At 36.9% G+C, this 14,129-nt stretch overlaps 1 protein-coding gene across 5 annotated transcripts in view; it reads left to right on the top strand.

Annotated features, from left to right (window-relative positions):
• The window catches only part of ZNF385D (zinc finger protein 385D), a 940,329-nt gene that overhangs the window by 836,910 nt on the left and 89,290 nt on the right, over positions 1–14,129 (top strand). For all 5 annotated transcript variants that reach the window (XM_078354399.1, XM_078354398.1, XM_008983901.4 and 2 more), the window contains one exon: positions 6,902–7,064. In XM_078354399.1, the coding sequence (XP_078210525.1) occupies positions 6,902–7,064 (163 nt within the window). The remainder of the gene's footprint in view (positions 1–6,901; positions 7,065–14,129) is intronic.

Raw genomic sequence — 14,129 nt, 5'->3', positions numbered from 1 at the left:
CAATAGCAAAGACTTGGAACCAACCCAAATGCCCATCAACAATAGACTAGACAAGGAAAACGTGGCACATACATATACACCATGGAATACTAAGCAGCTATAAAAACATGATGAGTTTGTGTCCTTTGTAGGAACATGGATAATCTGGAAACTCTACTTTTCAGCAAACTGACACAATAACAGAAAATCAAACACCGCATGTTCTCACTCATCAGTGGGTGTTGAACATTGAGAACACATGGACACACAGAGGGAAGCGTTGCACACTGGGGTATGTTGCGGGGGGCAAGGAAGGGACAGCCGGGTGATGGGGAGGTCGAGGAGGGATAAGATGGGGAGAAATGCCAGATGTAGGTAACGGAGGGATAAAGGCTGCAAACCACATTGCCATGTGTGTACCTATGCAACAATCCTGCTTGATCTGCACATGTACCCCAGAACCTAAAGTACAATTTAAAAAAGATAAAAGAATGCATACTGATCTTCATCCATATGGCTGCACCTGTGCATGTGACTTAACTAGTCAGCTTGAGTGGATGTATGCAACTGTGCTCTGAGGTTCCAATCAGCCTAGTTGTACTAAGTCTGATTGGAGATGGGGAGGTTTCATAGTGACTCATGGGCCAATTAAATGCTTTTAAATTCAAGATTTATTGCAGGGCTTTCACACACGAAGAATTATGCAAATATATTCAAGACACAATGGCTATAATAAGAAAAAAAGAAGAAACTACTGATGAGTAGCTCAGGAGACCAGCACATCGCTGGCCATGGGTTTAGGGTATTACAGCACTTAGGCAGAAAGGAGACCTCAGAATTCTCACCAGCAGAGCTTCTGCAGGCATCTTAGCCATGGTCAGTTTCGTTGCTGTTTCTATGACCCTTCACAGGTGTGTCCATGGCCGTTATCTCAGCAGTCTTTGGCTTCACTTTCTTGCCAAGTCTCATGGTATCTGGATACATCAGGTGCTACTTTATCCCCCCAGTCTACCATATATATCTTTATAACTTTGAGGGGTCAGCAATTTCACTATAGGCTGAGTCACTTGTCAAAAGTGACTCCATTTTGAGACAATTAGGATGTTTTATTTTAAAACATAATTATATATTATCAATATTTAAAAAAAGATAAATCAAAAATTTAAACTTTTTTTCCTGTAGTTGTTTAAGATTTTAGGATATTATATTTTATCTGATAATTTTTTTATCTCTGAAATAACAATCTAAGCTAAAATTTATATGAGACTATTTTCTTTTTTTTAAAAAAAGAAAAATTCAGTTGGCTGAAGTGTTCTCTTATTTCCCCAAGAATGATGGTGACATCTTTAATAACCATTCTTTTTTTCTTTTCTGGTGTTACATTTTAATATTGCAGGGGAGGAAAAAAGAATCATTCCTCTATCTTTTATAGTTCTTAGGACAAACCCTTACAACAAAAGACAGATTAACAAGAGAAAAACAAAAGCTAGGACAATCCCTTACAACAAAAGACAGATTAACAAGAGAAAAACAAACAGAAGTTTGTTTTTGTATACCTCGGCTATACATGGGCGAGAGAAATTAGTAAACCCCAGAGTAGACTCAAGGAGGTGACTCTGACTTCAGGCTTGAATACCATCCTTTGCTGAAACAAGGAAAAAAGTATGTAGAGAAAGGCCCAGTTATGGGGAGGTGACCAGGAAGAGTACTATAAACAAAGGTAACATTATGCAGATTTCAATTCATGCCTTCTCCATTGATCAAAGTCTTTAGTGATTTGGAGTCATCCTTATCTTCCTGGTACTGGGAGGGAGACATAGAGTTGTAATTTTTCTTAAATAAAAAAGGGGGGTGACTCCTCTGTTCTGAGAAATTCTCCTTTGTCTGCTATTTCTGAAAATAATCAGCTCAAAATAGTCTTTCTACCATATTTGCAGTGGCATATTCTGGTCTTCTATTGTAATTACCTTTTGGGTTCTTCCTACCTGCTGTACACACAAAATCAGTTCACTGAGACCATGGTATTGCAATAAAGAAAGAGTCTCACATGAGGAAGGACACATGGGAGAGCTCAAGTTATCACTCAAATCAGTTCCCCCAAAGGCTCTGAAGTTAGTGTTTTTCGAGGACAGTTTGGTTGGCAGGAAACTAGAGAATGGTCACCACTGATTGGTTGGGGATACAATCACAGGGGTATGGAAAATGTGCTGAGTCCTCCTCTGGGTGGGGAACCACAGGACCTGTGGAAAAGGAGTCATGTATCTTGGTGCGGTTCCTCAGTTGTCAGAATGAAAAAGTCTGAAAAACATCTCAAAAGACCAACTTTAGGTTCTAAAATAGTGATTTTGTCTAGAGGAGCAATTGGGGAAGTCACCGATCTTGTGATCTCTGGCCACAGGACTCCTTTGCAGTAAGGAATTATAGAAACCAACCCTACATTTTAGCAGGATTCAGGTCCCTTCCATAACCCTAATCTTGTGGGATTTTATAGGTCTTACAAAGATGGTTTTAGTCCTGAACAAGGCAGGAATCGATTTTAAGATGAGACTATTATCCTTGTCTCAATGTTAAACTATACATTAAATTTCTCCCATGGATAGCTTGGCTTACACCCAGAAATGAGCAAAAATGGCCCACCTGCCAGTTTATAAGCAAGATGGAGTCAGCTACACTAAACTTCTCTTGCTTTTGTAATCTTTGCAAAGGCAGTTTCACTCCAGTCATTTTTGGGGGTAGCATGTTCTGAATTCCAACAAGATAATGTTTATTTTATTTTAATACAAATTTAATATATGATAAAATTATATAATCTCACAAACTAACAAGGATCACCTTGTTCTCTCTGAAATTATTTGTTCATGAAAATTAATTGGTTATGGTACCTGGATATATATGCTTGCAATAAATTTCTGAGTTTTTAAAAAGCATAAGACATGTTTTGTAACAGAGATATAGAGTAAAAAATATACAAGGTACTGGTGCTAATGAAATAAAATAAATACCTAAGTATTAACTTCTCAGTGATTTTTATAGGGCAATAATAATTTATAAAGAAGTTTCTTACTTAGCCAAGTAAAATAAATGTGCATGTGCATGTGCCTGCTTCAAAATGACAAAACCCTTCTCTCAAATGTTAGCAAATTAAGACTTATTTTTATCTACTGAAACATCAGTTGCATTTCAACTAAAAACCGTTTTTGAAATATTGAAGATAAAATTTGAAGATTGAACAGTGACTGGCTACTGATGACTAAAATGTGGTGATTACATCTAAAATGGCATTCTGTTCAAAGCAACGTGTGTGTGCATATCTTTAATGTCAGCAATTGCCTTTGGGATGACACTTATTAGATTTAATGGTGTCGTGCTATTTCAAGATTGGTAGAGCGGTTTTTATAACACAGTGTGCTAATATTCCACTTATGATTTAAAGTGTTAAAAGAAAAACTATAGACAAATTAAATTTAGCAGAGTTTAATTGAGCAAAGAACAATACAAGAATTTGACAGGCCCTAGAACCAGGAAAGGTTTAATCAGACTCCAGGGCGCTCATGTGCCTGAATAACATGTACAGACAAAAACGGCAGTGACATACAGCAAGCAGAAGGGAGGTACAGAGGTAGCCTGACTGGTTAAAGCTCCCTATTTGTCCTATTTGAACTTGGTTTGAACCGTTGACTGCCTGTGGTTGACTTAAATTTGGCTGCTGTGACCGGTGTAGACTTTGCCACTTGTTATACAGTAACAGTCTGTTTATACTTTAAATTCGGTTACAATTTACTATGTATGCAGAAACTTCTAGGCCCAACTTAAGGTAGGTAGGAAGGTAGATTTAGGCTAAACTTAATTCAATTTAACAAAAATTCGTTGTTAAAGCTCACATCTTACTGTTTTGCTCATGTCCACATGTACAAAGATAACTTGATTCTGCTTTAGTTTTAAAATACAAAATTCTGAAACACGGTACAATGAATTAGCACAGTTACTTATTAAGACTTAGAAGTCATGTCTGTGAAAAATAGTTATTTGCATGTGCATTAAAATTTCCCAGGTGTCTGGGAATGACTTGCCTCAGAAAAGTGCTGATAAATAATAGGACATAATCTCAAAGGGAATTTGTTGGGCTAGTATACGTTATGACTATCCCACACTTTTCTGCCTGAAGGAAAAGCAGAGGAGGCCCAAAGAGACATGTCTGGCCAACTAGTGCTTTAAAAAAAATCTCTCAGTGAAATTTCTTCTTAGGCTGCAGCTTTTTCTACAGTCACACAAAGATAAAATATGGATGAATAATCTATCTAGTTCAATCTATGTATCTATCTACGTTCAATCTATGTGTCTATCAAGTGGCCGAAAGGGGTAAGAAGAGCTGGCTGGGTTTTCTGCCTTCACATAGGGAATACACTGTTATACAGCAAACCTGAATTAAGGTAAACCTAAAGTTATGGGATCACGATAGGTAAATTAGAAAAAATTATACTAGGATAATCCAGGAACAGTCCAATAAATTCTATAAACATTACATAAAAGCCAGTGATAAAGAAAATTTTAAATATCTACAAGGGTCATCTGTCTATATTAGCTTTCTAACTTGTATGCCAACTTCCACCCCCAACACACATACCTGCACAATTACAATCACACTGATATTGTATTGATGTCCTCTCCAGCCATCACCCCACCATACTCAACTTCCCCTAAATTCTACATGTCTTGGTTTATCTATAATGCTTTGGACCTTCATATAATTTCTTTAATTTGGGGAAGGCTTATTGGCCTTTAGGTTAGATAATGTATAGTTAAAATCATTATTATCAAGGTGTCTGGGGACTGTCACTCAATAAACAAGTGAGTATGTGTTTCATTTTTTCTTGTTTTGCATTTTAAGATATTAAGTGTCTCTGTTGGGAGCCTATCAACTTCTGGTCATTTTGTCACCCTGCTCTTCCTACAACTCCCCGAGCTGTTTCACTTGCTAGAAGGCATTGGTTTAGTTGCCCCTGTGTAGAGAGGTTTTTGTTTGTTTGGTATTTGGGGTTTTTATTTGTTTATTTTTTATTTTTTGGTAAGACTTTCTTAACTTGCAGTCTTCTTTTGTAGTAAGTTTCTTAATTTCAAAAATAGTGATAATCACCTGGTCCTATGATATATTAAAACAAAGTGTTGTTTAATTTTAAATGCCACTGAGAATGTAGATTTGTTAGGAACCTATAAAATATATATTTTGGGGGTATAAGTGGAGATAGCACAATTAATCTCACCCCCATCTTTTAATATATACTATCAATTAAACATTCACTTGTATCACTAGGGAAAGGGGTATTTGCAGAGAGAAGAGAGAAACTTTGCTTTAAGGGAAACAATATAGCCGAATGCCTAAAGAAGATGACCCATTATCCTACGATTTTAATTGAATATAGCATATCGTTCTCAAAAGTTGTGGCCAACGGACTTGATATACTGAAAATGAGAATTAGACGGGGAAAAAGACACAATTTTGTCTTCAAAGTGGCATTTTCTTTGTAGAATCAACTTAATCCAATCTATCACTGGTTCCTCAATTAACTATAGCATGTCTTAACTTCATATTTTGGCTCACACTATGTCTTTTGATGTTATGTGTTGTTGGAAAATTTGTAACTGATGCATGAGTGTGCTCTCTGTTCAAACTGTTTCTAATATATAATTTCCTTGTCCAGTGTTCTTTCAATAAGGGTACCTAGTCCTTTGAGGATATCTTGCTAGAATGATGCAAATGAAGAAGTGGACTATTTAATTATTTGTTAATGTATATTATATTTCAACACCCTACTTATCACAGTTGCTCTAATGAAGAGGACAATGTGATGATTATTTTTTGGCAACGTGAAATGTTTAGTTTAAACAAGCAATGGGAAGTAATGAATAATCTAACAGGAATAATCCCCTACGGATCCTTTTGTGGCTACATTTGGAAAGGTTTTGAGCTTGAAAACCTAATCTAAGAATCTCCCTTCTCACCTCCACCCTACCCCCCAACTGAAAAGTCTTTTCTACCCCAATAAATAAACATTAATAAACATATATTTCTTTAAATATGATTTTCTATCTCAATGTATTTCACTATACTGCTCCCCCACAAAAGAAACATGCTGTTAAGAAAATAAAACATGAGAAAATGCATATCACTCTAAATAATATGTATATCAGAAGGCAAAAGCAAAAGAATTGCATTGGCCCCATTAGGTAGTGCAAACACACTGGAGCCTCATCACAATGGACTGGGGCATGAAAGATCCGCATGCTGAAAAAATGACACTAAGTTGAACTTCTCAGACTACCCTCTGTAAGAAGCGAGGAGAAAGAATCTGAAATTGCCCGGCCTCTGTATGCTCCATTTGAACTTAAGCAGTGCATTTGCTTTTGAACTCTCAAGCTTCAATCTCAGTCTCCAGGGTGCCCACTTCCCCTGTTTTGTTTGAACCTTTCCTCATAGATACCTGTTGGGGACTGTGTTAATAAGACACATTGTAGAAAGAGAAAATGCATTTTCCAAGTTAAGAAGGTGAAAGTTACTCTTTTCCAGGGCTCTTGTTAATCGTTGGGAGCCCAGCATCTTCTGTGGCAAAACAAAAATGATACAGGTGTAAATTCTTATTTTTTCCCCCACTCTCACAAATAAAATATTGTTGACCTCTCAGTGTTCAGCTACATTTCTCTTAAGAGAAGCAATAGAATATTTCTTCCTTCTATCCTGAGGTTTTAGAACTGGATTCCCATTGCTTCCTAGCATCATTCTAAATAGAACCCCACTGTTTGGCCACGGCCAGAATTAGCTCGAATGGTACCTGTTATTGAAAGGGAGTCTGTATTTGCAGTAATACAGAGAATGCCAGTTTAGAAATGAGCCTGATTGCATGGTTCATTTTGTTCTCCTTTGTAGAGCCAGGCTGCGGCCCACTACAAAGGCACGAAACATGCCAAGAAGCTCAAAGCACTGGAAGCCATGAAAAATAAGCAGAAATCTGTAACTGCCAAGGACAGCGCAAAGACTACCTTCACCTCCATCACTACCAATACCATCAATGCCAGCTCTGACAAAACAGGTTAAGCAATGATCTTTGTTGTCGTTGTCCTCATCATCGTCGTTGGGGGTTCCCTCCCTTGTCTAGCCCCATGTCTGTTTCCTTATGTGCCTGCCACATTGATTCATGCTTGAGCCATCTGTCTGTGTAACAGTAATTGTTTCCTCTTATTTTCCCAAACCCCTATGAGATTAAGATAATCCCTAATTATAGTCCAGATTTTGCATTTTGAAAGACTCCTGTGGCTATTTCGGAGGACTAGTCATAAAAAGCTTTTGAAGCCATGTACCCCATAACACTTTTTGAGAAATGAACCTTTTCAGTGTATAGCATTTGCATCTTGTATGCAGCACCTTAGCTTATAACTGCATGGTGAATTTGATTTAACTGTGAATACACAGCAAAGTCTGCTAAATGAATCGAGAAGGCCCCAATAAGGGCATTGTTACAGAGAGGCTTTATTCTCATAAATTCCAAATACTGCATTGTTTTAAATAGTGGCTTTGTGATTCTGGGCTTGTTATGGCTGGGTAACCTTCCCTCTGCAAACACAGGTAAGTGTTATTGATACCAATTACTCTTTTTAACAGAGTCTTCATGGTGAAATAATGGCCTCTAAATGGCCCCTTGGGATAGCTCCTGCAAACGACCAGCTTATTCATAATAGGGGAAGCTAGTGAGGTTTCCCTAAGCTGGCAATTTAAATATAAGACCACTGGTCTTCACAATTTTCAGAGAAAACATTCCTGTGTGATTTATGAATGTACCTCTAATAAATCACTTTGTAGAGCACAGAGACTATTACACATCAATTGTTTTCCAGTCCATATGAATGGCAATGGTGAGGAAATGTTCATATCATCACCAGTGGTAGTGTCTTAACTGAAAAAGAATCTTCTGGACATGACTGATGAAAATAGAAAAAAAATAGTGAACAAATAGAATAGATTACAACAACCTTATTACACAATGTAACATCTACTGGACACGTATAAGCTCTTCCAAGGACTGGGGATGCTGCAAAGGATGCTGAATCTGTAAAGGATAATGATGTTCTGAGTTCCCGTGGCATTTTCTATTTTCTTTACCCAGGTATTATGGATAAATGCATCATGCTGCCCTCCCTAAGAACCCTGCGTCCTCCTTGTCTCATCCTTGTATGCTGGCACCTGGTTTGGCATGGGCTAGATGCTGGGTAAAATGTCTATTGAATGACTGAGGCTTACTTCACTCCTTTGGTTTGGTTCTCTGACATAGCCCAGTTTGTGCCCCCACATACTAAAGAGCAAAAAAAGACTGGGTTGTCATATTCACTTCCTTGTTATCCCGTGCCAAGAGCTAGATTATGCCATTTTATTAATTTAGATGTAAAACCTTTTAGGGAAAACATTGGTCTTTTCTCTAATAATCTAAAACTAACTGCTTTATTTTGAGGGCTGAAAGAGAATGAGTGGTAATGAAGCATGTAAGTGTCATTTTTGCTCTTGGATACTGGGTCACAGGTGGGGATTACCAAAGCTGCATCTGGCATACAGAAGTGCAGAAAAATCCCGAACACTTTCTGATGCAAAGAAGGTAGTAGATAGGGAGAACAAAGAGATGGGTTTGATGCAAAGTGTTAAAGTGACATTTTTCCTTGCTCCCAATATTTTTTCTACTTTTAGACTTTTTGAATCAATAATTCATGTTTGGGTTATCTTGACTTTTTTAAAATATGAAAATATTTGTTTCATTAAGTATTTATGTCATTTTAAAATTAGGGATATATATATATAGAAAGAGAGAGAGAGAGAGTAGAACTGCTAACTTGGGTTAAGAAAGGCCTCTAGGTATGTTGCCTCTGCTAAGTAAATCAGTTGTGACCACAAGCCTTCATCTCTTAACTTACAGACTAGAATGTGTCAACCTAGAATAATCCAAAGGGTCAGAATCTAGTTTAAAGAGAGTTTATCCAAGTGTAAAAGTTGGAGGATGGCTGCTCAGAAAACACAGATTCCAAAGAACGGAAGTCAGTGTTCCAAAGTACAGAAGTTTAGTGTCATTTTTATAGACAAAGTTTAGGGAAGTTTAACAGAATTTCAACACATCTTTCTTTATAAGACTTAATGCTTAGTTACAATAATCTGACATTGGTTGGGGTGACCTTTTTCTTTTGGGAAAGGTATATTTAACATTTTATACTGAGGATATAATACTCATGGGGTCTTTTGCACCATCTAGTCTGAGTTAGGTACGGGATACTAAAGGATGCAGTTGACCTATAACAAATATCAGTAACTGGAAGTGGGGGCACCGTCTAGTGTCTGGTCTCTCCTAGTCATTTATATAACAAGAACAATGAGGAAGAGAATTAACCCAAAAGAAGTAGACATAATTTTGTAAATAGGATCCCTGGAGCCCTGAAGAGGGTTGGGGCAACAATAGTGAAAAGGACAAGGAATGGTATGGACTTTAATTAGAAATTGATGTGAAGGTTTTTTCTAAAATACAAGAAATAGAATGAATACATATAAAAACTAAATTTTCATTGTAAACCTACTTGATATAAAGAGTTTTGATTGATAATTCCTCTTAAATACCTAAATCATATATTATTTACTAGTATAAATAATATGGTTTTATCTGCTGTCCTACAGTAACACATATGTCTAAACCATGGGGTTAGCTCCTAATCACTAACTTTATGATCTTGGGTTTTTGCGTTTCCTTTTTTTACCTTTACTTACACCAGTCTGCTAGTGTGCTGAGCAGAAAGTAGTGTTCAGTGATCAGCCACTAACTATTCACAGAAAGAATGCCTAGTTCATCTATCTCAAAGCAAAAACACACTTCCCAACATTAAATAACAATTTTAATTCTGTGATCTAACTAAGAGTGTTAGGTTGGTTAATTTAAATGTACAAACATTTACCGGCAAAAGTGACATTTTAAATATATATATTCATGAGGTCAAGAGATCGAGACCATCCTGGTCGACAAGGTGAAACCCCATCTCTACTAAAAATACAAAAATTAGCTGGGCATGGTGGTGCGTGCCTGTAGTCCCAGCTACTTAGGAGGCTGAGGCAGGAGAATTGCTTGAACCCAGGAGGCGGAGGTTGCGGTGAGCCGAGATTGTGCCATTGCACTCCAGCCTGGGTAACAACAGCGAAACTCCGTCTCAAAAAAAAAAAAAAAAAAAAAATATATATATATATATATATATATATATATATATTGCTCTAAATTGTTTGTTGATAAGAGTGGTTACTATTTATCACAGAATATTTCATAGAGCATTTCCAAAGATAGGCAGAATAATTGTATAATTTAGCAAGTTTTTTTAAATGCAAGTTTTTAATTCAGAAAAATGGCAAAAATTTTAAAATTATACTCAAAGTAACTAGGTACTTACTAGTTGTGTTGTTTGTTCTTCTATGAAATGACAAATTCAGAATTGTCTGAATAAGTCCTGTGCAAGGTCATTCTCTGATCCTTCTTTACTTTTGATTCTAGGGGAATCTCATTCATTCACGTCGTTTATCAGTTAGGTTAGGCTAGGTTATATTGCAGTAATAAACAACCTCTAAAATCCTAGTAGCTTTTGCAGTATCTAATTATTTCTCACTCATACTACGTATTAGCTGAGGTTTTTCTTTCATCTTAATTTAACTCCAGGACTAGGCTAATGAAGCAACCACTAGCTTGAGAACTCTATGGAAGACGGAAAAAGGCTCTTGGGGCTTTTTAATGGACTGACACATAATATTTCTCTCACTTTTCATTGGTAAGTTACATGGCCAAGCCTGATTACAATGGGGAATGGAAGAATAATTCACCTCTAGAGAAGAGAAACAGATATTAGTCAACAATAATATGACATTCTTTTGCTAACTTAAATCACGAGATCTATAAATCTGGCTAGAAGAGTTTTTTCCTATAAAGACTTACAGCCTGCAAGGTGGCCATCATGACAGTCTGGGAAGCACAGCTTCTAGCAGAGTCTAAGAGCAGGTACTTCCAGGGAGGAGAGATAGAAAAGGAATTTATGCTGAAACGGTTGGCCAAGTATACATGTTCAAGGGGTTATAGGAGAAGCTATAAATATTCACAAAGGGGGGATGTATGCATGCATAGTAAGGAAACATGCATATGACCCATGTTCATTTTGGGGTGGAGACTTAACATTTAAATAAATTACAGTTAGGTCCTATGAGTCAAAAGGTGAAGCAGGGACATGAAGGCACTTACATATGTAGCCCATGTAAGCTGACCAGAACCAGTCCATGGCCAGTGGTCTCTTATTAAGAGAAAGTGACTGAAGCCAGTCTCTTGTCCAGTCAAGGCTGTAGTTATGGCTTGTGAAAAGTCGGGAGTGTGAGGCCGTGTCTGGTGGTCTGTAAGCTGCAATTGTTCGACACTGCTTATCTGATTCGGGTTCCTGTTTAGCTGCTAGAGAAACGAAAAATGTTGTGACAGTCAGAACATAATTTATTCTCTAAGTGTAGGGGTATGTGCCTTAAAAGGTGTCAGGCATGGCCTCAGTTCTTATTTAGAATTTTGTATATTATTGCCACACAGAGTTTGTTCCTTCAGTCTTATGGTCTCTATTTGAACACCATCATGGCTTCCTTCAATCACCACTTGTGCTTAAATGTCTCAAGATTCTCTTGCCCTGTCCTTCTCCTAAGTCCAGATCTGCTTTTCTGTGGCTCATTGCTCACTTATGTGGATGGTTTTCCAGGGTCAATACTTAACAGGTTCAAAAAACCAAAACACAGTCCTCTTCCTGACCATCATCATTTATTCTGAGTCCTGCACTTCCTAGATTTGAAAGCTTCTAGTTGTCTTTTCGTCTCCTAGGTTCTCACTTCTATTCAGTCATTAGAGTCCACTTCCCTCCCATTCCTCAAAAACATCTTTCACGCTTTTACACGTTGTTACTACCCATAATCTGCCCTTAGAGACATATGTCTTTCACATACGTTTGCCCTAGCCTCTACGCAGGTCTAACTGCCTTGACAACCATATCCTTCATTATACTCTCCATTTATACTCCACAGTCCATAAATTATAGCTCTTACCCATTCAAAAACTATAATGTACCTCTGTGCTTTACTCACGATCACAACCTACCTTTCCAAACTTCTCTTCCTCTGCTTTCCTGCACTATTTTCCACCAGAGGCATAGCTTGTTTTTCCATTATTGTTTATTGTACTGTAGTTCTAAAACTCTCTCCGAAAAGTCTGTCACTTTTCTTCCTCCTGCCTGTAAGGTTCCCCAAGTATCAAATCCTTTCTAGCTGCCCTATCATATTCTTGCCAAAGAGTAGTTTTTCTGTCTTTACCTTCTCTCCTTGCTAGATGTCATGCCCCTTGAGAATACTTACTTGATTAATTATTTTTGCTTATTTATTTTCGTTACAGAATATTTTATACATGAAAGATATAACTCAACAGTTTCAAAACTTAGAACAGTCAGTTTTGCGTTTCTGTTCCTGGATTGAAGCATGGTAAAGCTCTAGACTTTTGTATTTGTATATAGACTGTTTCATGAAAGAAGAGTGATTCTAATTAATACAGGGGATTCTGTGATATTGCTCATCAAATTTCAGAGTTGCAAGTTTTATTAAAGGTCATCAAGTCTAATCCCTAAAGGTGATTTTTGTTGTTATTGTTGTTGGTGCTTTTTGAGATTTTCTAGTCCCAAAAGTAAAGAACACTTGACATTTCTAATGGCCCTTCAGTGACTACCAATCAGGAGTTAATTAGCCTATTGAGTATATGGATTTACCATAGTCATCTAATTGGTAAGGTCTGAGAACATTTCTCCCTGGTTCTATTACATAATTCTCTTTATCAAGTCTCACTGAATTGCAAATGTATTCATCAGATAAAGCTACTAATTACAATTTAAATTTGCACTTTTCACTCATGACTCAGTCTTCTTTGTATCCATTTTTTCCTTTTCTCTTTTAATTTTAAAATTGTAATCCAGAGATGTTGTACTCATCAGGCTTACAGGTACCAAAAGAAAAATACTTCTGAATCTATTGTTAAGAAAGTCTATGAATGCAAAGGAACTTTTATTTGCTCCTGATTCATAATTGACTCTAAGTATTTATTGGGATGACATTATTTGTTCAGGGACTTAAGTAATAAAGATACTTTTCTGATGATAAAGAAGATACCTGATGGAAAATGATGGCCAGTGATTGAAAACAAATATATCGGGAAACAAAGCCTCATGGGAAAGTCAGTCAATTTTAAGGTCACAAATCTGGATTCTTTTATTTCCTGCACATTACCCTCCTGATCCAGTGGTTCATGTCAGGCCCAGTGCCAGACAAAGCTAGGTACATATTTTTAAAAAAATGTTTATTTAGATAGAAGCCAAGTTATGACAACAGTGAAAAAATGATAAGAGTGATATAACAATAGTTTGTAAGGAAAAACCAACCTCAATGTCCTTTAGGAAACAAGCAAATAGACAGTTTTCTGAGGAGGACAAGTGGAAATTAACTTCCGTGTCTGTTTTCCTAAGGAAGGTGGGAAGAGTTTTCTTTTCTTGACTCAGAGTTCAACCAAATTTAGCAAATATTAAAAATCGTAACAAAAATACAAGCTGGGTTTGATTTCAGAAAGACATATCTGTTATACATGTATTTTATATTTGTATATAAGATGTACATGAATACAGATATTATAGATATATATTGAATTTTATGCAAAACTCTATCTGTAACACCTGCTCCTGAAGTACTCTACTATTCCAGGTCTTCATAACCAGTGATGCATATTTTCTTTTAAGATAGACAAATGCTTTTGTGGGTTATGAATCTATACTTCTGTTGAAGTTTATGAGGCAATATAAAGTTATTTGAAAAGGGCACATTTCCATCAGCTCTTTGAGATCTGCTGCAGTGGTGTACAAATGTCCCTCTTAGCAATGTGGAAATTGTGCTAATTCCTGGGGTCTTTCTTTTCCTACCCATTCTCTCTCACAAAGCATCCCTGGAACAATCACTGTCATGATAAAGGACCCACTGCATACATCTTGGCACAGGAGTTGAAGTACCATTGTGAGACTATTTGTGCCTAGAGTGC

Source organism: Callithrix jacchus, chromosome 17, assembly GCF_049354715.1.
Source record: "Callithrix jacchus isolate 240 chromosome 17, calJac240_pri, whole genome shotgun sequence".
Lineage (NCBI taxonomy): Eukaryota > Metazoa > Chordata > Mammalia > Primates > Cebidae > Callithrix > Callithrix jacchus.
Note: the sequence above shows the minus strand (reverse complement) of the source record. Positions and strands in the feature narration are given on the sequence as shown.